A 23,855-nucleotide genomic window follows, 5' to 3' on the forward strand; every position below is an offset into this window, starting at 1 on the left:
CTTGCCCAAAATTGGGATGGTGGGTCTTCGTTGTGAGGTAGAGCCTTTGATGAGCCTGTGTTTTATGCTCTTTTCTTCCTCCAGAGTGCGGTGGGCTCTTAAAGGCTGAAGTACGAACTAAGGATCTGTATTCCCACGCTCAGTTTGGGGACAACAACTACCCAGGTCAAGCAAACTGTGAATGGGTGATTGGAGCTGAAGATGGTTATGGGGTGGAACTGACATTCCAGACATTTGAGATCGAGGAGGAGGCTGACTGTGGGTACGACTATATGGAGATCTATGATGGTTACGACAGCACTGCACCCCGCCTGGGACGCTTCTGTGGCTCAGGGGTAAGCCATGGCTCTGGGAATTTCATCGACAGAACTGGAGGGGGACTGATGACGAGAATGCCTTGTGTATCTGGGGTCGCTGCTTGTCCTGTTACTAGAGATCACAGCCATTTTATCTGATGCACAGAGCTGGTCTGAAAACCTTGGAGACTGAAAACCTGGTGACTTAGCCCAGGGCCATGTGCAGCAGCATGGGACTGCCACGCCGCTGTGCCCCAGCCCTGCCACCAAAAGCATTGTATAAATGTGGGAAACAGCTTCCAAAGGCCAGTTTCATCCTCAGTTACCTCCTGCCTGAAGCCAAGTGGCATTGCAGCCATGCTACAGTGAGGGCAAAGGGTGGAGCGACTTGCAGAGCTGCTTGCTGACTCCAGGGTGGCATGCTGTCTTCTAAACCTTTATCTAAGTCCCCATTAAGAGAAGCAACTCTGTTAGCATGAGCAATAGCGTGTGGTATTTAAAACTAGAAATTCTATGTTTAATTTCTCCAGGACTTCAGCAAGGAAATGAGAAGGTTCTTATTGCATTTGAATAAAGAGATCCAAGGAGTAGGTGTGTTGGAGCAGTCCTTGCAAATTGGGGGAATGGACTAGAAAATAAACAAAGGCATAGTAGCTTGGTATGAAAAAGTTCAGGGCAGCAGGATAGTAATCTACCTACCTGCACGGTGACAAATGGAAAATGGCTGTGAAACTTTTGGTCCTGCAGAGAAGCATGAAGAGGTTGTAGCAGGTCACAACAGTTAAGGAGATACCCAGACTTATTGTGTAAGATACACAGCAAAGTTATTTTGCTTCTAACGAACCGTGGGATGGCCTCAACTGCCAAAGATGGTCCAGTTTGGATAGTGTCATTTCCCAAAAAGATTAGCATGAATTAGAGAAAACTGAGAAGATTAGAACAAGAACATCCAGGGAATCCTGTGAATATGACCTACAAAAAACAACTGGAGGAACTGGGATTGTAGAGTGGGCCGGCATCAGTCTTTGAACATAAAGGGCAAGCACGCAGAGAGCTCAGGAAGTCAGAGCGGGGCAGGGAGGTACAGATTGCTCAATGTTTGTGTTTCTTGGCCAGTCTGTGAGCTTAAACTCTGGCATCATAGTGCAGACAGTTATTTAGCCTGCAGACTTGACCACTCTGTACTGTCTTCTTTACTTTTCTGCAGCCTCTGGAAGAAATCTACTCTGCAGGGGATTCCATCATGATTCGATTCCATACAGACGACACCATCAACAAGAAAGGCTTTCATGCCCGATACATAAGTACCAAATTTCAGGATGCGTTGCACATGAGAAAATAGATTTACTGCTCCTCACAGACGTTTGCTTCTGACGATTGAGACATTTAACTGTGATTTTTGTCTTTTCTTTTTAAAGCTTCTGTGCACCTGGCCAAAAGCAGTGTACAGTATTTTCTGTAACTAAAACTAAATTCAATCTCAAAGGTTTGCCTCTGAAATTATTAGCATGACCCTTCCTTGTTAACATACCCAGGACCAAAAATTATTTTCTAATCATACCTGCCAGGGCATAAACATTGTATTTTGCACAACTTGCTGTGGGGCTGAGCAAAGACAGCTTGAATTGAGAAAAGCCTTCATCTCTTGCGTATCCTGTTTCTAGGTAACCTTTCCCAAGCATCCTGGTACACATGAGCTGCCAGAACACATTTTCTGGAGCAGATGATGCAGACAGCCACCCAGGAGGATTTTCTCAAAGGACCTCAGGAGCCACCCACTCTCCCCTGCCAGCCCAAAATACTCTGTCCAATAAGTGAACAACCAGACAGCTGAGATTCTGTCACTTCTTCTGTCACGTCTATTTATTGTCTTGGTTATTGCAGGTTGAAACTGGTAGGCAGGGGCACAGGGACAGTCTCTTCAGGGCTGCTAGCTACTTGGATCATGGTGAACTAGAAGGGCCCAGTGCCTGATTTGCAGTAGTTATCATGGTGTAGGTTGAATGGAAGTACTTTGTGGTGGCCAAGGGAAGGTGGTGGCTGACACAGAAGTGCTGTGGTGGGATGTAAGGCTTGACTGTGTAACCGTGGCAAAGTTTAACAACTGGAGTGTTGCCAGCCTGCTCCTGTCACACCAACAGGCAAGGCAGCTCAGAAAGGGCTATAGCAGCAGTCCAGACCTTATCTTAAAAAAGCAGTCTCTCCCCCATGCTTCATACGTGTGTTTTCTCAGCTTCTTCACGCTGCCTCCTTTCTTTAGTACCGCTTCCATGTGAGCCCTTCTTTTCTGCAGCCGAGCTGCTCTCCCCAGGGCTCCCCACCGGAGCCTGGGAGTGCTCTGCAACATCAGCTGGCCAGAGCGTCTCACCAGAGGAGACGCTGGGCTGGAGAAAGTCAGGGTGTCCTTGAGGCGGAGGGACACAGGCCGTGCTACAGGTCATCTCTGGTGGTCTCTGGAAACCTGTCAAACATGTGTAAGCTCCAGGCATGGGACTAGGAACAGGAGAGCTCTGCTGGCTTCTGCTTTCTCCTTGTTCCTTGCTGGCCCATGGCCCAGTCTTCTAACTTCATGGCAAGGGTGCAAGCGAGATGGTGACTTAAGCACTTTGAGCTTATAAGGCTCAGTTATGCTCTGTGTTGCAGTTATTTATGTACATGGAAGCTACTGAGCCATGGACTTGCAGAATTAACAGGTAGGTTGGCACTTCTTTGGGAAAAAGTAGGGAAAACCGTGCTTTTTGGGGAACCACTGTAACTGTGCTGTTGATATGGGAAGAAAAAACAAAAGAGAGAAAAGAAAAAAGAAGAAGAAAAAAATACTTTATTCTGAATTATATTTCATTAAGGCACTCATGGGCAATTATGGTCTAAAAGCTGAGGTATGTTAGCTTTAATGAAGTATTTATAATCCAAGGATTACTATGTTTACAAAACCAATGTACTGTCAGGCTCCAGGATGACACCTGCTCTCTGGTGTATGACTGCGGAGAAGTGTGGGGCCACCGCCACTGTCAGGCACAAACGACATTCCTGGAGATGAGAGCATTTCCAGATGGATAATAAGTAGCCCTCTCCAGAATTCCTTGAACAGAGTATGATCCAAGTATTGTGAATACTAGGAGAAGCAAATGCATGAAAATATTTTCTTGCTTAAAACAAGAAAAATAAAGTAATTTATACACACACACACAAGATTATATGTATATAAAATGTGCATGTAGAAGACCAGTAGTAAAAGCCTTAATAAGTGTCATGTGAACAATACTGTACCATTGACTTATAGCTTTATTGCAGGCTGTATAAAACCATGTTATTTCTGTTTTGTTTGGGTGGGTTTGTTGTCTGGTTGTTTTTTTTTTTTTTAAGCTCTGTTTTGTTCCTTTTTCAAATCTTGTGGCCTTTTTATGGGTAAGGCCTCTGATCTCAAGCTGTTTTGACCATGCAGGTCTGGGGAAGTGATCTCTGCTAGATGGGGTCTGCATTTGTCCTTCTCTTCCTTGCCCCCGTTCAAGCAACATCACAGTGACTCAGGTCTGGAAATAAAAGCGTGACACTGATCCCTGTGAAACAGAAGGGAAGTTTCAGGTGGCAAGCAGCAGTTCTGATTTTGTGACTCTCTCATGGGAACAATGACTCTGGAGAGAAGTGACTGTAGCAGCTTCCCATGTACTTTAACATCTCCATTCCATTTCTGAACCCCAGACTGGTTCGTTGCAGATGCTTGCAATATGGTTTGATGGATCTACTACACTTGTTAGCATTCATAAAGGTGTCTATTGTGATAGTGTGCTCACAACTGTTGTACTGTGCATTTCAACCAATGATCTATGTAGAATATTTCTGCTGTACTGACTGGGCTTGACAGTCAATAATTCTAAATGTGTGAAGGTTTCTTAAGAAAAAAAGAAAAAAATGTCGGACCCTCCAAGGTGTGTATATGTTGTCTGGTCTTTGTGTGATTTTTGCATTTCACTAACTAAAATAAATTTTTAAGAGGGGGAGGAGAGGAGGATGTGGGGGCGATCACTAATGTACCTGTGCCCATGAACAAGTCTCTCCTTTCATTAAAGGCTGTGGATTCAGTTGCACATTCTGTTGTATGCATACATTTACCACTTCCTCAAGGGGAGGATTTCTCAATACGTTCCCTGTTTTGCCAACTGCTGTCTGTGTCTACTGCTAATACTAGGTGTGATCTACTGTCTGGAGGAAGCAACTTTCCCTTGAGCCTTCAGCTTTGTCTTGGCTTTTGTAAGCAAGAGAGCATTATTGGAAGTGGGGCAAAGGAAGAAGTTGGTCAGCCAAAGGGCTGCATCTCTGTATTTCATGTGCTGCAGTCATGCTTTAGTGTTCTGAGATGCGGATCTGCAGTGAATAAACATTAAGGATCTGGGAATTAGTACACCAGTAGACTTCAAAAGAGGAGGCTCACTTACTACAGGGTACAGCCCTCAGCAGCAGGTCCTAAAGACTCTAGGACATGAAACTCCTGTGCAAAGGACAGCAGGATGAGCATGAGGGAGATGTTCCTTACTGCAAAGTTGTTCAGTAGCTATGCAGCACCTAAAATGCCTTTTCATCTTCTTTCTGTCCATTGCTTGATATCTACACTGCTTGCTAGGGATTACATCTGTGTTCTTTCCCCAGCACATACCTGGTTCATGTGTGTCTGCCACCCAGAACATTTCCTGTGGTGTATGTCACAGCCACTCAAGCCTTTGTGGTGACTGAATTTCCTCCTAGCTGCTCCCAAAGGCAAAGCAGCAATGGAGATGAAGTAAGGAATAAGATACCCCATGTAGCCTCCTGTACCAGAGTGTCATGGCACAGTCTAACCCTGTAATGAACCTGGAGGCTGACAGTCAAGTCACCAAGCAGATATAATTTCCAAAATGAGGGCCAGGAGCCTTCAGTCACATAGAGAGTTACAGTCCAAAGCAATGTTGAAATATTAGAAGTGATGCAGCCCAAATGAAGCTGGTGGGTAATGTGAGGTAAAATAGAAGGTAGAATATGAACTGGAGTCCCAGCTGTTACAGAAACACAGAGACAATTGCAATTACAGCGAGATAGGTACTTACTGTTTACACAATCTCTCTGTTGTACACATAAATATCTTCTATAGGCTTATATCTTCCCTTCTGTTCAACTGTCACGTTCCCTTAATGTCTGTTCCCATGCTGATTGCCTGCCACCAGTGCTGTGTGATATAGCTGGTCCTCAGTTTCTCTGCTTCTTTCTAGAAACAGGTCTCAACTTTCTAGAAAGCACTCCAGGACCATCTGGTCACCACATGCGAGATGCTGAAGGGAATATGGTTTATCTGCCAGGAGATTCCTAATTTTCTGAAAACACGAGTACCCAGTGGTGCAGGACACTTCAGACACAGAATGATGTCTCAGGCCAGACAGTCGTCTTGGTCTCAGCATCAAGCCAGCAGAAATTCCTCCACTTTGTCCTGGTGTTTCCAGCAAACATGCTCTGGCAGACAAGGTGTGAGCCTTAGAAAGCAAAAGCAATATTACACTCAGGCGTGTTAAACATGCTCTTGGAGTCAGGAGAGGTTTTATTTGCTGTGGGGCTGGCAGAGAAGAGGCCAGAGCCAGTGCTCTGCAGCCCAGCTTTCCAGGCCCATGCCAGACCCTGCCCCTGGCAGGGACCTGGCTCTGGTAGGTGTCCTGGGACCCAGCCAGGTTGTCTGAGTCAGCCCCAGAAAAATGCCATAGTCTCTTCCTCTTTGCAGGTCCGCAGTTCAGTTTTTAGCAGAGAGAGAAACTTGTCCTAAAAGAAGCGCTGACCCTGGCACCGGGCGGTCTGCTGTGAACGCGTGCAGGAATTTCTCAGAAAGAAGAGCGAAATGGTGAGTGGGAGTCCTCCTGTCGAGTCCACTGGGTTTTGTTTGGATGGAAGTAGTGGGGGTAGATCAGGGTACAGGAAAGGTGAGGCCATGGGACCAAATAGCTGTTGGATTAAAATTTCCTTGGGAGTGTTTAACCTTCCACTTCTCTGCACTGTCCGCATTGGTCAGGCTGGCCTCTTCATTAGCTCTGCATTTCTGTGTGGTGTAGCCAGCAGTTTCAGACCCTGCTTGGATTTTAGCATCTACCCGAGGTTTTTTGTCCTGGAGATATCACCTGGTCTTGGGGTGGTTGGAGCAAAGAGGAGGCTTGTGCTCTGGATCATGCAGTGAACCCTTCTTGAGAAGATTTCCTGTCCTGGGAGATGGGACCTGCTGAAACTGGTCATTTAGAAATAGTCAGGTGAAGGTGGTTGGGAGCAAAACCTCCTTCCTCTCAGCAGCTAGCTGGCTATGAGACTAAAGCAACATTTTCCTCAGAAATTTAACGATGAGATAATTCTATGAGCATTGACTGAAAATATGTTCTCAAAGCATCTTTGGTTGACAGCAGAGCTAGAGGAGTGCAGCACAAAGTTCTTGTTAATGGCATGCAAACAGAAACAGATCAGTGCTTTTGGTCTCTCTAACTTCGCTGATCTTCTTTCGCTTCCCCATATCCGTCCCCTTGGGATCTCCCTTTGTCTCTCTCTTCCACAGCCCTGCCCAGTGACTGGCATGTAGCCTGTCCCAGCTCCACCCAGGAGGTGGCGAGGCGTTACCCCTGGAGCTGTATAGGGTCCAGAAGAGGAGATGGTCCATGGCCGTGAACAAGCACAGTTTGAGTGAGAATAGCTAGGGAAAAGTGATTATTGTCCATATGCTGGAGAGTTGATGCTGAGAGGTGGAAGCATCTGTGGTAAATACGATAAGTGAATCCAGAGCATCTGATTGCTGGATGTGTGTGTTAAGTGCATTCATCTGTCTCTGGGAACCTCTCTGTACAGAGCCGCAGGTACCCAGTGAGGCTGATTTTGGTTAGGGAGGGGGTCTGCCCCTTGTGGTCTCTCCATCAATTTTGAGGACTGTAGGCTGCTATGAGTTACTGAGTGGCAAAAAGGGAGAGGTTGCAGCAGTTATTTTTACCTCAGCTGCAGCATAAGGCTTTCTCACTCAAGGTGTGCTTGGCAGACAGTAGCTGCTGTAGTTAATGCTGCTGGGAAATCTACCTGACTCACATCAGGGTCACTGATGGTCAGAGCCCTATAAACATCAGTGTGGAGTAGTCAGAGCAATCTATGAGCAAAAGCAAGAACAGTGCAGGCATAGAAAGATTTCACAATACTGAATTAAATTCACTTTACATTTCAAAATTTGAGAGCAGTGGTCAGAAGTTTTAGTCAGGAGAATTAGAAGTGTCCTCTTATTTCTTTTTTGAACTAAATAAATTGGAAGTCAATAGTAACTTTCACAAAAGGACAGCCTTGCCCCTTCTGACATGGCTAACATGCGAACTTGTATACTGATCCATTTTTGCAACTGATTTGAAACCATGGCTTTAAAACATTGCACAATTCAGAGAAAAAAGCCTATTTCTCAGTGACTTGCTAGGATGTTCTGTATTTGCTTGCTAGCAGGTTGGACACTTCAGTTTCCAAATACAGTGGTCTTAGTAAGATACCATGAGTCCTTCATTTTGTAAGTAAACACAGCTCAGAGGAGAGCACAAATACCCAGTGGCCTGCAAGTCACCCGTTAGAGATGTATAGTGCAGAACTGGTCTTTTACTTTAAATAAGTGCTTTCTTCTTACAGTCTGTCTGCTAGTGTCCCACCTTAAGAAACTAAGTATTTAACCTTGGTCTGGAACTGTGATTGAATAAGATAGAAAAAAAACATTTCTACTTAAATCAAGGCCTACCATTGAGGTTATGACCTATTGCTAGCTGGCAACTTAAATTTTTAAAGTTGCACACACAAATATAGTTTCACAAATAACTTGAGCACAGAAAGGTGACCATATGTAAATGCACTCTTTATGTGACTCCTGTTCAGACTTTCATTTAACCTGCATGCACAGTCCTGGAAATAATTGTGAAGTCCATTAAGTGCACTGTCTTTAACCATGAGGAAGAAAATAAAATTAAACGTATAGCTTCAGAGAAGAGGCAAATATGAAAATCCAAGCTCAGACTTTAACAGGTCACCTGTTCACAAATGTGTGTATCAGTGAGGAAGTTCAAGGATGCTACAGTAGAAAATTTGGGTGATAAATGTTTCTGCTATATTTCATTCCCAGCTGGCAACCTGGGTGCTGCAATACCTGCACCTCTAAAGTGTTTGAAAGAGATCCTTTCCACTCGGTGACTGATTGATAGCTGTGTCTGCATGCTCAGAGGCATTTCCCAACATCTCTGGTCCCCTAAGCTAAGCTGTTCAAAGGTTACACTTCCAGTACAATGTCCAGAGCTTGTGTATAAAGGCCACACTTCTAAATAAGCCTCCGGCTGGAGTCTGTAACAGGAGGATGAATTCTGGATATTTCAATAACTCATCCCCTCTTTGACTTTGCTGTGGATTTATGATCCTCAACACCCAGTGATGTGTCTGCTCCTAGACTGCAGAACTTAGACTGAGCCAAGGTTTCTTGTAGCTTGCTTGCATTCTGAGCCTTCCTTCTCCAAAACCTGCAGTATCCAGACTCTTATTGGTTTCACTGCATTCATCTCCCGTTCTGAAGTGACCAAGCCTTACTCAGTGCATGGCAGCAGAACTTCCTGCAGTCAGAAAAAGGACAACTTTCTGCCAGCTCCCTCTCTGCTGGCTTTTGTAGATGCAGAGCCAAGCTCCTTTTCAATCTTTCAGAGAACCAGAATTTCAGTTCCAAGGGAGACATTAGCGGCTTTGCTTTCACTCCAGTTCACTTAATTCTTACAACTTTCTGGGACCAGCTGGATTTCAGAAATAACACTCAACCTAAGGGTCTTAAAAGGGCTGTATTGTATAGATGTGTGTTCTACATGCTCTTGGAGTACAAGAGAGGAAAGGCTCATGCACTGCTTGTCCTGATAACCCCCCTCTGAAGCTCAGCCTCTAAGCAGTGCTGTTTCCAACATTGTCCCTAGCACCCAACACTGTCCCTAGCACCCATCCCTGCAGGCAGCAGGGATCCAGTGTTACTTCCAGCAGCAGAGCTGCCCCAAGAAGAGAGGTTAAGAGCAGCTTTCAACTGTCTCCAAGCCTCTTTCTGCTTTCCTCCCAGATGACAGTCTCTATATCCCAGCAGACATACAGCCCATCTAGCAAAGACTCTCCTGAATACCTTTCTTTCTATGTGCAGAAACAGGTTAGTTAGGAAGGACTCAATGTGTTTCTATAATTTTCAGCTGCGCTTGAATCAACAGGAGCAGGCACATGTGATTAGTTTGGGGTTCAAAGGCTGCAGGTGCACATCTTTGCTATTTTACAAGCTGCCACTGTATTTCAGCTCCCCAGCCATAGTGGGGTTAAACAGCCTTACTGTTTCTCACTGGGGAGCTGTCAGGGTAAATGCATTAAATTATAAGGCCCTGACTACTGAGAGGTGTAAACAATTCAGGCAAAGCAGTTCGTGTTACATCATATCACTTTCTTCAGTAGCATGGCATGGGTTTTGTTTTCTCTGGTGTTTCTCCCTGTTCAGCTCAAATTATTATGTTCTCACGCCATCATTTCCAGTCCCTTCAGAAGCAGCTCTCACCGTTCCCACATCTGGCCAGGGGCATCTCCCAAATGCTAATACTCAGTTCTAATTTTCTTCATTTTTTTAACTCTCTCTGCAGGAGACAACATCTTTCCCACCATTTTACAACAAAACTGTAAATTCAGTAAGTACACTGTGGAGGATGAAGATCAACTGACTGCTCACTGTCATGTTACCCATAGGAGCTGGGGGGTGTGACTGGAAAAGCAATTGCTGCTTTTATGGCTGGGTGCTGATGGGGATCTTCTCTGACAGACTGTCCTAATGCTGCTGATGTTACCTTGTAGCAATAAGGACAGGTAGGATGGCTAAAGTACTCAGATCCCCACATTTGTGCCTGTTTTCATATTTATTTAGCAATAAGCAAATCCAACAAGAGGCAAGTTTGCTAAGCCTGTAATGCAGATGCATTTTCCTCCTGCTCCTTACACCAAAAGGCATGTGAATGTCATTTCAGATTTCATTTCTGCTCTTTTCTGGTTCTAGACTTCTGCGCATACATCAGGAAGCAAAACTATCCAGGCAGATCATTTTTCTGGGGTAAGAGTTTGTTTCATTATTTAATCTGTTTGTTTACGTGGAATGTTTTCCCTCAGAAATAAAATCTCTGCTTCCCCTGTCCATCTCAGTGTGCAGTACAGCTGGGTCAGACACCACTGCTTTTGATCCAGGGCTGCAGTTTTGTTCCTCGCATTGGATTTTCTTGCTTTTGTATGGTAGCCTCTTGCTCAGCTTCTAAGCACAGTTAAAAGATCACACTGCATGCGTTTGACTTGATTGTCTTTCTTTGTGAGGTAGTATGAGCCCTGGGTGCTTGGAGTAGCCACAGGGATACCAAGCTTCCTGGCCTTGGTCCTTGCAGTCATCTTGGCAGTGGTCTGTATTCTCCAGAGGAAGAACTACAGCTGGAATCAGGTGACTACCTCCCATCTCCTGGGTTCCTAGCCACTTCCAAACCTAGACTTCCATGTCAGAAACTTGATTCAACACCCTCTGAAGTTCTTGGGAAGTTCAGCATCACATCCCTAGCAACTCAGTCTGTCTGTACTCTGTCTCTCAAAGGCTGGACCTCAACTTAGGAGTTGCAGGTTCATAAAGAGAAAAGAGAAATTCATATGAAAATACTGAAGGGTCACCTCCAAGTGATCTGTTAACTAGCAGAGAATGAAAAAAATACTATCACCCCTGTTCTTCAGGGGATTTCTCTGTCATTTTCCACAGGAAATCATTCATTTAGGGATCCTCTCACTCCAAAATGGTGTTACTTAGATCTTGAAATGCTCCAGGGTGTTTCATAATATGTATAACTTGGTCACGTTTTATTTCCTGTGTTCCGGCCCATGGAGTGGGGGAGTCTTTGTACATTGCCTACCTCCTCACTGCTGGAGTAGAGTCAAGGGTTTCTGTAGGTATGTCCTTCCTCTGGGGCAAAAGAAGCACCCACATCACCAGAGAGGTGGTCAACCTGCCCATGGAGGAAGAAAGCCGTGAAGCACTCTCGCAGCCCAACATTAACAATTCTACCTAGAATGTCCCTTTCCTTCCCCTGCCACTTTGCTGATGTTTTTAACCAGCTTCTAGTACTTGGATGGATCTTTGTTTCCTTACTGCAGAAAGAAAGGTATAACAGTACTACGGGACATGATTTCCCTGTAGTTATTGTTGGTTAACATAATATATATTTTTTTTTTATTTTTTTATTTTTTAATTTTCTTTTTCCTCAGTGTAAATGTGAAAGCCAGGGTTTTCTTTTGTTTATAAAGACCAGACAGATTTTGGATGTTCTAGTAAAGGCAACATTCAGGCACTGGGGTTTTGCCTCTGCAAGGTCATTCTCATGAGCAAGCGTCAAGTGGAGCCTGAAATTGCTCCAAATGAGTGTTTTGGTATCTAGCTTAGAATATGTTGTATAGTATCACCAATATTATTCCTTGTGTACTAATTTATCCCCTGAGTATGTCCCAAGTCCTGGAGCTGTTTAGTAACAGAATATTTTATCACTCCCCTGTGCTTCTTATGCAGTTGTTTGTGAATTGTAGCTAGATGTTGTTTGTCACTGTTTTGTTCATTGCTTCAGACCAATCAACATCACGATGGACAGGAAGAACATGAATACGAATCATCCACTCCCAGACCTCCAGATGTAAGTCATCTTTTAAGTGATCCTCAACACAGCACACATGCTGCTGAGTTCCGGAGTGCAGAACTGGCTTTAATGGTAGCGCTGTAGACTAATAGAGAGCTCATGGTAAGCGCTTTCCCCATGCTTGCCTGAGGCTCCTACATGACTGCTGTTTCTGGTTGCATGTCTGTCCATTTGATGCAATCCCACATGAGAGGCCAGCAGTGATTTGCCGTTGTTTTAGAGTACACAGGCACTAGAGCTGTGTTTTGCACGGGCAAAAATGAGATGAGAAGGAGGGATGAACCTGAGGTGTAAGAAAATATGACATTTTCTTCAAAGTACTGCTGAATATTTCCAAAGAGATGCAGGAATTCTTGCATACTGTATTCTCTGCAGTACTTACAAGATCTAGGAGTACCTTGTGACAACCATTACAGAAATTATATTTTGCCTCTAGGACTTTTATATGACCATGATGCGGGGGACAACAGATATCTATGTAAATGAAGCTCAAGACAAACACCACAAACCAGACATTCAAACTCAAGCGAAGCCCATGAGGACAAAGAAGCCCAGAAAAGAGCCATCTGTGGTGGAATCAATTTATGAAAACCATTCGCCTTATCACTGAAAGAGAAGCACCAAATAGTAGCTGGGACCAGAAATAACAGACACAATCCTTTTCCTGGACACCTGTGGTCACACGGTTGCAGCTTATGAACAAGAAAGTTTTCTCTTTGTGCATACATGAAATTCTACAGAGGACAGGACAAAGAGACTTTGGATGGGGGAAAAACCTTGTTTGCAGTGATGCCTCTGAGATGCAGAAATGAAATGAGATTCCCCTGGAGTACCCAGTCTCTCTGGGAGAGATGATTTTGCTGTCCTCCTAAATTTAAGTTAATTCCTTTTAATAAATCCTTGCAGTGATCCTGATAGCAAAAAAGAGCAGCCAGAGAGTTGGTTGGAGTCCCCATCACTCAGGTGTCCAACCGTCTTGCAGCAGCCTGCAAAGACAGGGGTGCATTCATATTTTCATTTGGCAGAAGGACTCCAGACCATAAATGAGATGAAATTATATGCCCAAGAAAACTGGAAGGAGAATGCAATTCCAACTGCAGAACTTAGCCCCTGTGATGGCAACTTCCCTTCATTCTCAGCTGTTCCTTTTCTGCAACGTCATCTCACACTGTTCTTCCCTCTGCACCTTGGCATTTCAGCTGGGAGGTGAGGTGGGAGTGTGATTCAGGCAGGAGACACTGTCCAGAGAAAGGATCTCCTCAGCAGTCCCATCTGGATTCATGTGGGGGTGCTGAACAGCCACAGTGACAGGTGGTGCAGTGCTGGCAAATGCCTCAGGGAGAGCAGAAGGCCTGGAGGAGATGGTGGGAGGAGAAAAGAGAGGAGCCATAGGGAAGATGCTCCCAGCTTGTGAAAATGCTGGGCGAGAGAGTGCCTGAGAAATGAGAGGAGCCCCTAGGAGCAGCCAGAGGTCACAGCAAAGGAATGAAGGCAGCCAGAGCTTCAGCCTCTGAACTGTGGCAGGGAGCACTCTCCTCCAGGAGGGATGCTGCAGTCATCCTCTGTCTGGCTGTGGGCAGGGGATTGGCAGCCCCAAGAACAGCAGACAGTGCTGCTGACAGCCCCCAGGCTGTGGGACCCCCTTCCCCTTCCACACCATGAGCCTTCCTGATGGGTGATGTGCTGCAGCTGGCCGCAGGCTCCTTGAAGGCAGCAGCAGTGGGTCCAGTGACAGAAGCAGGAAGGACCGTGGTCCCTGGAGAGACAGCCCTTCCCACAGGGCTCTGACCACAGGCGCTGCAGACCTAGTCTGCAGTGGAGCAGCAGATGAGGGTGCTGCCCCAACTCGGAGAAAATAACAGCTCAAATCCTCATCAGCAGATTTATCTTTATTGGGTCATTAATGTACACACAAGCAGTGCTACCTCTCTACAAAGCATGCTGCTCTTGGTGGGACATATGCTGCAGGAGAAGCAGGTTGTGGGCAGCCATGGGAGCTGAGTTTATGAGAAAATCAGCTGTTTGATGTAGCCGCTGTGTTCAGTGAGCCCATGGACAGAGTGTCAGTGCAACAGGCTGCACTGTCACCCAGCGCCTCCCTGCAATGTGGTGGAGCAGTTCTGGGAGGCTTTGAAATGTGTCTAGTCTGTGCACATATCTGTCTTTGGGCTGTCTTCTTGGGGGCCTTGGATAGGTGCGCCGATGCTTTTGGTCTTGGTTTTAGTAAGGGGGATGTAAAGGAGCAGCCAGGCTCAGGACACTGTGGAGAGAGGTTTTGTGCTTTTCAGCGGGGGAAAGCACAGAGCTGGAAGGCAGGAGGTATGTTAAATGTCCCACTCAGTGTCGGGGTTATATCAAGCTCCTGGGGGTCAACAACAGACTTCAAGGTAAAGTTCTGCAAGATGGTAGTCATGAACAAGAATATCTCCATGCGTGCCAGGCCCTCTCCAGGGCATATTCGCTTTCCTGGAAGTGAAAACAGCAAACAGGGTTCAACAGCTGCTGCAGAATAGACCAGAGTTTGTACTAAGCAGATGAGTTGCGCAGCTTTATTTCCCAGATGCAGCTGCAGCAGTGAGATGACTATCAGGACTGCTAAGGACATTTGCAAGAGAAGAGTTTGTTGAAGAAAGACACTTGGCAGTTTAGTTGGGTGTGTGAATGAAGAACAAGAGTAGAAGTGGTAAATGTGGAGAGGGCATCACAGGAGGCAATATGAGAGAAAGCAAGGTGACATAAAGCATGGTAGAGAAAGAGGAGGGTTGGGACTATTGGTAGGTACATGGTTACATGTAGCCTGAAAGGTACTTAACAGGTGCTGTGGGAAAGTGGAGCAGAAAAACAGATTGGTTAAGGATGACTTTGGTAGTTGTATAGGAAGGTGACAGATATTTTAGAATGTGTCAGTGGGTCCTATTCACATAATTACATCAGCAGCTCCTAGTGGGTTTGAGAAGCCACCAGGCCCAAAGGAGATGTGAGATGCAGCTGTGGAAGGGAGCAGCAGGGAGCAGTTATCCAGATAGCAGTGACCCCGAAGGAAGCACTAGTGGGACCACACTTGGAAGAAGGCGTGTGTGTTATAGGGAAAGGGAGGGTGATACCCAGAGGAGGGGGACGACAAAGAGAGGAAGAGAGACAAAACCTCTGCTTTACCTGCTGAGAAGGGCATAAAGAATTCACTCTTCCTAAAGGTGCCATTCTCATTCAAGAAATGTCCAGGATTGAACTCACTTGGGTTTGGAAACTCTTTACTGTCATGGAGGACAGAAGTGAGGCTGGGAAAGACTGTGGTGCCCTGAGGTAGCACAAGGAGAAGAGCAGAACATGAAGGTGAGTTAGATCACTTCATCTGATGCTTGCCAAGTTTAGACTGAGCTTCCCAGCAGAGCCCTGCCAGTGCCTGTGGTTTCCCTTTGGGCACTCTTCCTTCAGGGAGGCAGCTTTAGGGAGACCCTGCGAGATGTCACAGCAGGGACGGTTGTTGGCTGCTCTTCCTCAATGCTCCCTCTCACTTGCAGACCATTTATCCTCACATTGCTCTGGTCATCTGGGGGACACCTCACCTAATTCTTCCTCTTTTTTCATGTTTTGCAATAATGAACTTGCAGATGCACCATGTTCCTTCCTTTCTGTGAGCTCCAAAAATCAAAAGAAAGCTTGTGGAAATGAAGCAATTTTCCCCTCTCCTGCCAAATTTTTCCTGTGACAATGCTCTCCCTTCCCTCTTCCTGACTAGCCATTGGTGGGGAGGTGGGATAAATAATCCAGCAGTGATGACACGAGAGCCCTCTGCTGGAAGCTGAGCAGTTCCCTGTACCCCGCATTTTCATTTTACTCAGATGGATGAAAATCAAAATGCCAACAACTGTTGTGTTGCTGCTCCCCATCATCAACCAGAAGAGCAATGAGCATTGCTGCAGTGGGCCAGGCCAGGCCATAGGTTGCTTATCAGTGGCCAGCAGTGACTGCCTCAAGACATGTGTGCTGGCTTTTGTGTGACAAGTCACTGTTTGTTTTTTTTTTTTTTGTGAACCCACAGTGTTTCTGCAGATAGGTAAAGCTGCAGAGCCAGTGAGCAAAGGTGTCGTCCGAAGCTACTGTTCTGGTCTTGGTCCATGGTGTGGCAACACGGGATTGTGAGTTACAAGAGCATGAGGTCAGGCCACAGCATTTCTAGCTTCTGGCTGGTAACTGACAGCCTAAGAGCAAATGTGCTGCCACCTTATTGTTGAAGTTGAGAAAGCTTGCCCACTAACCTTGGGAATGACATACTCTCTGAAGTGGGTGTCTTTGGTCACAGTGTGAGGGAGACTAAAGGGAAGGAGGGTGATGAAGCGCTGGATTTCATGGAGCACTGCATCTGTGTAGGGCATCTGGGACCGGTCAGCCACACAAGGTCTTCGTGATCGTCCCACTACCTGGTCAATCTCTTCTTGAACTTTCTCTGTTATGGGAGGCACAAACCATAAAATGGATAAATAAAACCTACCTAAAGAGGTTTCCATAAGCTGTCCACAAATTGCAGGTCACAGAAGACAGGAGCATTGATGTTGCTTTTGGTGTTGACTAGAACACAGCTCCACTGTGGCCCATGCAAAGAATTTCCTCCTAGTGACTTGGCTAAATAGGAGTACTGGGAGACGAAGATGTGGACACAGTCAAGTCCCTGGCTGTGAGGGGAGTGCAGCTGATGGTGACACCAGTGAAGCTGAGGGATCTCTAATGGCCACCCAGGGGAATGAATGTGCAAGGATGTTGCCCATTTGGGTAAAATATGAGAGAAAGAGGAGAAAAGTTGGGAGAAGGATGTGGTGTTAGACACGTACCCAGCCCAGGAGAATAGCTAGAGAGGAAGAGGTCACAGACTAGTACCTTGTATCTTTGGGTATTTGAGAAGAAGCAGAAGCCCATATCTTATGGTGGTGCTAGTTGTCTCAGATCCGGCAATGAACAAGTCAAAGGTGCTGGTTATCAGGTTCTCCATGTGGAAACTGGAGTTGGGATTCTTTTTCTCCTAGGGAAAAGGCTGGGCTGTTTCTCTGGCTGAGCTGTGAAAAGTGGCCCTTACTTGTGTCATTTCAGGCCTTCTTTTTCACCTAGAGCTATTGCATTTCTTTGCTAAGGTGCAGCAGTGATCTGGGACATCGCAATGTTGTCTTTGTGCAGTAAGCTCAACCCCAGAGCAACCCTCTTTCAAGCTGTGCGCTGCACTAGCTGCCTGTTTGCCCTTGCTGTGCCAGCTGCTTTCCATTGAAAGAACAGCAAGGCCAGAATGCAAATGTCCCTGCGTTTCGCTGAGATCAGGTAAAGGTCTTGCTGTCCAAGCAGCTGCAAGTAGTGGCTAGTGAGCATTCAGACCCAGAGCTACAAGCTCTAGCATAGGCAATATCTGGGGTATTGTTGGTGTCCTCCCATAGCACAGCCCACCTGAATGGGAAGGGGTCATGCCAATGTCTGTGTGACTTAGGAGAGGGGAGTGGCTCAGCCTAGGTGTGTTTGGGAATGAGCTGGGGCCGTAAGCTGTCCTCTTACCTTCTGCATTTTGCAGAGGAAGCAGTCAATGTAATCCTGAGGGGAGCTGGGATCTAGGGAGCCTTTGTGCATCTTCATCTCTTCTGACACAAAGGCTTTTAGAGCATCGATTTCTGCAAACACTCTGTTGTGTGGGCCAGGCAAGTAATCCAGGATCTTTGAGAACATCTGGTAGAGCTGGAAGGAAAGAAACAGGAAGGTCCATAGCATGACCATTGCCCTATCCTTTGATATTAGCAAAAGTCCTAGGAAGGCCACAACCCTCTCAACTGAGCCAAGCAGAAGGGCTATGAGGCTGGGCAGTCTGACAGGGCTCTAGTGGCTTGCTTAGTAGTAGCAGGAACCTTAGAGGTGGAGAAGAAGGGTGGTCAGTGCTAGGGGGAAGTTGCACTTAGCTGGCAAAGCCAACTCTGTTGGTGAGCGTTCTTCTTGCTCTTGAATGAATTCCTGTGCAGTAGAGCATTAACAGGCTCCTACTTAAGAGGCTGAAATGGGACTTATTTGGGAGGGAGGCCTCAGGCTCCCCTGAGAGAATGATGTCGCAGTGAAACATCTACTGGATGTACCTGTCCCCAGAAGGAGTTCATCATATTCATGATGTTGTTCATGTTCTTCATCAGAGACAGGAACTTCTTGTCTTTACAGTCATATCGTTTCCCAAAGACAATGGAGCATATGACATTGGAGACAGCACAGCTCAGCATGAAGACTGGATCAAAAGGTGTTCCTGTGATTTCAAAAAAGTTACAAACCATAAAAAAAACCCCAAACTATGACTAGTGTGGGTAACCTGAGCTCTGGTTGATAGTGGAAGTATCAGATGATGGTGTCTGAGTGACACAGAAGGGTCCTCCAAAAAGAACAGTATTTGATCACGGAATTATTTAGTACTTTGTAATGAGTGGTAGCTAGTGCATGGACCAAACGAACAGAAACTTCACTTCTGTGCTAAAAACATGGGCTCCCTTGATACAGTCCTCCTTTTGCAAACATAAGCTATATTAGAAATGGACCATACCCTTTGTTTTGCTGATCTCTTCCAGCAAGTGTTCCATTTCCTCCTGGATCGTCTCTTCAATGCTGCTCTTTCCCATTCCAAAGTTGCGCAGAGTGCTGAGAGCAAACCGCCGGACTTGTAACCAGCTCTCATTGCTGCTGAAGATAATCCCTGCCGAGGAAGAAGGAGGAGGGGAGACCTGGCTTGGGTGTGCTGGGTATGAGGTGAACAGAGGCTCACAGTGAAGGCTGTGCCTGAGAGAGCACGTACATAGTAGTGTCATAGACTACTATGGTTCAGAGGCAATCTCTGGAGGTCCTGTAGTCCAATTGCCTGCTTTTGTCCTTCTCCACCACATACCCGACCTCTTTGTGAACAATTAATCACCCATATCTGCACATAATTTCCCTTGCTGTAGCTGGTGGCTGTTGCCACTTGCCCTTTCACTGTCCGTCACTGAGATCAATTCAGCTCTACAGCGTGTTTCAAAAAGATGGATCCAATTTCAAAGGAGTACATTTCATGCTGGCAACATTTTGCAATTACACAAACATTTACAAATGGTTTGAGTTATCAAGCAGTAATCATCTGAAACTATACCTCACCCTTTCCAGTGATAAAAGTTTAATTCCTGGGCAGTTTGAGATTGCAGAGATATAGTCATTTCAGATTGGGTCCATCTTTTGCAAACACTGTGTATACTGCTTTGAAATTTGGTTCATCTTTTGGAAACACCCTGTACTTATCCGCTACCCTGTTTGGGTGGCAGAAGCCAGCAATGACAGCCCACTCTGCCTTCCCTTCTCCACGTGGGGCCCACCCACTCCCTGCAGTCCTCCTTCGTGCATGGTGCAGTCCAGCTCTAATCTACCAAACACAGCTCGGTCAGCAAACATACCTAATCCATTGTTAGCCCTTTCTCCTATTGCCATATGTCCTCTGGCAGCAAACTCATCCGCGCGATCAATCAAGGCTTCTTTCACCAGGTCAGATCTGTGCAGCACCACCACTGGGTCAGAGCCCAGGTGCACTGTGAACACTGGTCCATACTCTTCACTGAGCTGTCAAAATGCAAGGGAGAACATGGAGCAGATAGGGAGGAGGATTTGAAAAATGGCCTTGCTGCTGCATCCCACTGCTGGCAGTGCAGCCTCACAAACCAGCAATGTAGAGATTTGATTCTTTCGTGATAAATGTGGGTGTGGACAAGGTTCTCAGCTGTCAGGTCCTGAATAACAGTGGCAACAGCAGTGAGGGGGAGCAGCTGAGATCCCCATGACTTTTCTGCTCCTCTGGGATTGCCACACATCAAGTTATGGCCACAGCTTGTCCCCATACACAGGTTCCACGCATTTCTCACCCACAGAGGAAAGAGTGAAGAAAGTGGCCTTACCTTTTGGAGGGTTTTGGCCAAGTTCTTTGGTTTCACGTGCAGCACATTACCTAGGATGGGAATGGGAGCTGGTCCTGGAGGCATTTTCCCCTTTCCAGACCTCCATCTCCATGATGCAAAGGAGAGCAGGCAAGCAATGCAAACCAGGAGGACAACAGTGGCTGCTCCCAGGAGCATGCTTTGCTTCTGGAGCTCAGGAGGGAGGTACTCTAGCTGCTGGAGCCCATGTTTATATACCAAAGAGCTGTGTTAGCTCAACAGCAGGTTTTGGATCATGTGACTGAGTTAGTCATTGTTACTAGTCAATCATTTCTTAGACTGACGTGTTTTATGAAACTAGGACTTCTCTTGGTGTTAATCGGTCGTTGAAGACGTCCCTTATCTCAAACACCTGCAGAGGCCGACAGGGGTAAAGAAATGTATAATGTGGTCATAAAACTTGTTCTGTTTCACCTAGAGTTCATTGTTAAAGAGATCATACTAGGGACACACTCTTCCACTGACGTGCTCCCAGAAATTCACTGTCATGAGCGCATCTTTCACGTATTTAAGTGCCATTTGATTTTCTGTTCTTTGGTATTGATTGTACAAGAGGAAAGCACAAAATATCAATCTAGCAAAAGCAGAAAGGTCTCCAGACATCACAATGGACAAGAAAGTACTTGCTGGGAGGGATGAGATAAAGACATAAGAGAAGAGGACTAGACCTTGGCACTCTGACCTCTTCAAGGTCTCCTAAAGGAGAGAAAGAGTGAGAGAAGCAGGTATTGAAGAGGGAAACCAAGAACTTGGGAGGGTCTCTGAAGAATGGCTTCCCAAGCTGAGACAGAGCTGCACTTGTGAGAGGCTGGGTCTAGGTTAGTACAACCTGACAACTAGTCCTTGCACTTGCAATGACCAAAGAAACCCACCCAACTGACTGCTAGAGGCTGGCATGTACATGTTCCTGTTTTGTTGATGTCTGAGTCCCACATGATAAATGGTTCTTCTGGAAGGGCCAGAGGTGCTCTGGGACACTGCAGACCATGTCTGATGTTGTGAGGTCTTTAAAAAAGGCTGGAGGCTTCCTGCCCAGAATTACTCCAAGGGCTGTGTACATGCAAGGTCCCAACAGCAGTGGCAATGGCTGGTAGAAAGGACCCTCAGGGCTGTGGTGCTGCCTGTGTTCAGCTTGCTCACCCTGGCCATATCTCTCTGTCTCACTTTCACAGGCAGACAGATCTCATCCAGCTGAGCAGAAGATGCTGCAAGGGTAGGGAACTAGTGAGGGGCCTGGGTGAACTAGGTACTCGGTTGATGTGTTCTTGGTTTGCTGTGCAGCAGCGTGTTAATGCAAATTTCCCCTTTGCTCAGAGGTGTTAGTGAAGTCCTCCAGCCCTTGCAAGGGTTTCTGCAGCGTCTCTATGAGTTTTTAAGTGATCCTTGCCCTCTCGCATAGGTGCAATAATTTGCTAGTTGTTATTTTTTAATCTCATTTTATTTCTTAAATACCTATACTTGATACTTTGATAAAAAAAATAATTGCCAACAATAATGGGCAAGTTGCTGCTCTGCTGGCATAAACTCCTGAATCAGCTCAAATGTTGCCAGGGTAGTTCATGGAAGGTAAAGATTGTGAAAGTGGAGTTCATGGAAGTTTACAATGCTACATGAGGTCTCTATGCTGCCAGATTTCATGACCCTGCTCTCTAAAGTTCCCTCATTTTTGAGGGCAGGAATTCCAAATATTTCCACCACCCTGGCAGACAGCTGGGGATTTACAAGGGAGTAAAACCCATAGTAGTCACTCAGAGCTTTACCTGTGGGAAGACACAGGCCTTTTCATCTCACAGTAGTGACCAAAGGTTTCCTGAGTACTCGATTCTGTTTGCAGATGCTAAGAGCTGGTCTGGCCTCTCCATCCATGTGAAAGTCCAGGAGAGCAAGGCTGAAATCCCCTCCTCTCCAACTTCCCCAGGAACTTTGGCTTTAAGTTCATTGGAGGCAAATGTTAGGGATATTTAAAGAAAAGTCTACCAGTGTTGTAGCTTTGCCTCTTTTTTTTCTAAAATAAAGCACAATCTTGAAGCAAATCTCTTTCTGCACCTTCTCTTTTTGAACCTCGGTTCAGAAGGTGGCTCTGAGAAATGCCACTCCTGCGCACTGTGCAGCCAGCACCCCTCATCCCCGGGATGCTTGGTGTGGATATCCCTGCTGTCTGCACATGCTGTTCAGCTTCTGCAGAGGAATGTTTTGGCTGAGCCACTCTCCATGCACTGCCATTTTATACCAGGTACGCTGCAGACACACAGTATCTTCTGCAGAGAAGTTTCCCTCATGTACCTTTATCCTCTGCATGTTCTGTTTGTGGTGGTCTTGGGTGCTAGCTGAATCAGTTCTTACAGCCGGGTCATTGTAATGCATGATAACTATTGAAGGGATGAGGAAGAGATTTGCAAGGAAGAGACACCTGCCTATTTCCTCACAGACAGGCCGCTTTCCACTGCCTGTAACAACTTCTACCAAACAAAGCATTTCATTTCCATGAATTTCAGGCTCGTTTCACTTGCCTCCCATCTCCACATCATTCAACAGGTCTGTCAAGTGTGTGTGTAGAAACTAGGGAAGGGCATTTACCTGAAATTGTTCTCAGCATGAGTATTGCTTGGTGGATCTACAGCACTCCTAGTGCTGTTTCACATAGAGTTATTCTTCAAGTACCTGTAGACATTTTTCCTATCAGCATAAAAAAAGTATTGGTGGGTTAAAGTCTAATGAAGACCATAGTTCCAAAGCACTTTGTTTATTGTTACTGTTTACACAGCTATCAGCAGGTAACAGTCAAATGAAGCATTCAGCAGTCACACAGTAGCTGTGGGATTTGCTCAAGCTGTCTTAGCACATCTTCTACAAAGATGAAGCCTCCTTCTGCACCAAAGTCCCAACGTTTTCCCCGGGTGCCTCTCCATGCTGGCTGCCTGGTACCCAGGCAGGCACTGAGATGAGCACAGTTGGTTCAGGAGCACTGCTCAAACAGCAGCCACACAGGCAGCCTGTCAAGATCCATTTGCTTCAGTCTCTGCTGTGCAGAGCAGCTGAAAACATCTTTTACTTTGTGGAACAGCCATTGTGGTTGGTGCAGGAAATAAGCAGTGTGCAGGGCAGGCACAGTGATGTCCTCCACCCAGCTGGGATCATGGCACCCTGCACAGCTTGTGAAAGGAATACTGGCATGAGTTTTGTGAGCTTGGGATAGTGGGGCTGCATCTATCAGTTTATTAGCAGATGAAAAAGATTTATTAAGCCCTATAACTAATGATGATCAGATACAACAACAATATGCTCAGCTGCAAAATGTCAGAGGTCCTGATGGGTGGGATATTATTGAACCTACATTGTATCAGTGGTTGTGTGCAGCAGTTTTAACAGCATACGCTGAATGTGTTGAATTGGTGTTGTCCCTCAGAAACTTGTGTACAATGGAAGAGGGTATTAATATAGTGCTGCAGGTGGGAATGGCTTATGCATTGATTACAGGATCCAATCTGAACAGGATAGCAGTGATGAGAAGCATTGAAATGCAGCTTTTGAGACCTGCCTCACTGAGACCTGTTTCATCACTGGAGGAGTGTGACAGAAACTGAGACTACCGAAGAGGGTAGGTCTCCCTAAGCAAGTGCTAGCTTGCTGCCTAAGCTGTTCCGTTAACTAGCTTAGAGTGCATGCTCCAACTATTGTAATCAGTATTCCCTAAGCTAAATTTGTTGGCCCAAGTGACTTGGAAATAGCTTTTGGTATGTGGGAAGCATCTGGGCTCTGAATCTCATGTAACTTAACTGCTCAGAAGCTTGTGAAGTTCACCATGCCTTATACTGTTTGCTCAGTGCTCCTGAGATCAATTAATGCTCAAAGCTGGTCCTAGCTGCACCTAG

General features: G+C 46.0%; 2 protein-coding genes across 15 annotated transcripts in view; one reads left to right on the plus strand and one right to left on the minus strand.

Moving 5' to 3' along the window:
- TLL2 (tolloid like 2) overlaps positions 1-12,944 on the plus strand; it is a 100,713-nt gene extending 87,769 nt beyond the window's left edge. For 11 of the 14 annotated variants that reach the window (XM_065067511.1, XM_065067517.1, XM_065067521.1 and 8 more), the window contains 7 exons: positions 85-335; positions 1,504-6,156; positions 9,953-9,997; positions 10,360-10,413; positions 10,672-10,788; positions 11,951-12,016; positions 12,456-12,944. In XM_065067511.1, the coding sequence (XP_064923583.1) occupies positions 85-335; positions 1,504-1,638 (386 nt within the window). In that variant the 3' untranslated portion in view covers positions 1,639-6,156; positions 9,953-9,997; positions 10,360-10,413; ... (1 more) ...; positions 11,951-12,016; positions 12,456-12,944. The remainder of the gene's footprint in view (positions 1-84; positions 336-1,503; positions 6,157-9,952; positions 9,998-10,359; positions 10,414-10,671; positions 10,789-11,950; positions 12,017-12,455) is intronic. The other 3 variants (XM_065067513.1, XM_065067512.1, XM_065067514.1) reach the window with 3 other exon arrangements.
- Positions 12,945-13,887: 943 nt separating this feature from the next.
- LOC135579772 (cytochrome P450 2C9-like) lies at positions 13,888-20,191 on the minus strand. Its single transcript, XM_065067527.1, has 9 exons — positions 19,945-20,191; positions 19,450-19,612; positions 18,573-18,722; positions 18,121-18,281; positions 17,555-17,731; positions 16,895-17,036; positions 16,279-16,466; positions 15,176-15,317; positions 13,888-14,485 (listed from the first exon to the last, which is right to left on the minus strand). Exons 1-9 carry the CDS (start codon positions 20,119-20,121, stop codon positions 14,304-14,306), a joined length of 1,482 nt encoding a protein of 493 aa, XP_064923599.1. The 5' UTR covers positions 20,122-20,191; the 3' UTR covers positions 13,888-14,303.
- Positions 20,192-23,855: the final 3,664 nt, after the last annotated feature.

The sequence above is a fragment of the Columba livia genome, chromosome 6 (genome assembly GCF_036013475.1).
Source record: "Columba livia isolate bColLiv1 breed racing homer chromosome 6, bColLiv1.pat.W.v2, whole genome shotgun sequence".
NCBI classification, from domain to species: domain Eukaryota; kingdom Metazoa; phylum Chordata; class Aves; order Columbiformes; family Columbidae; genus Columba; species Columba livia.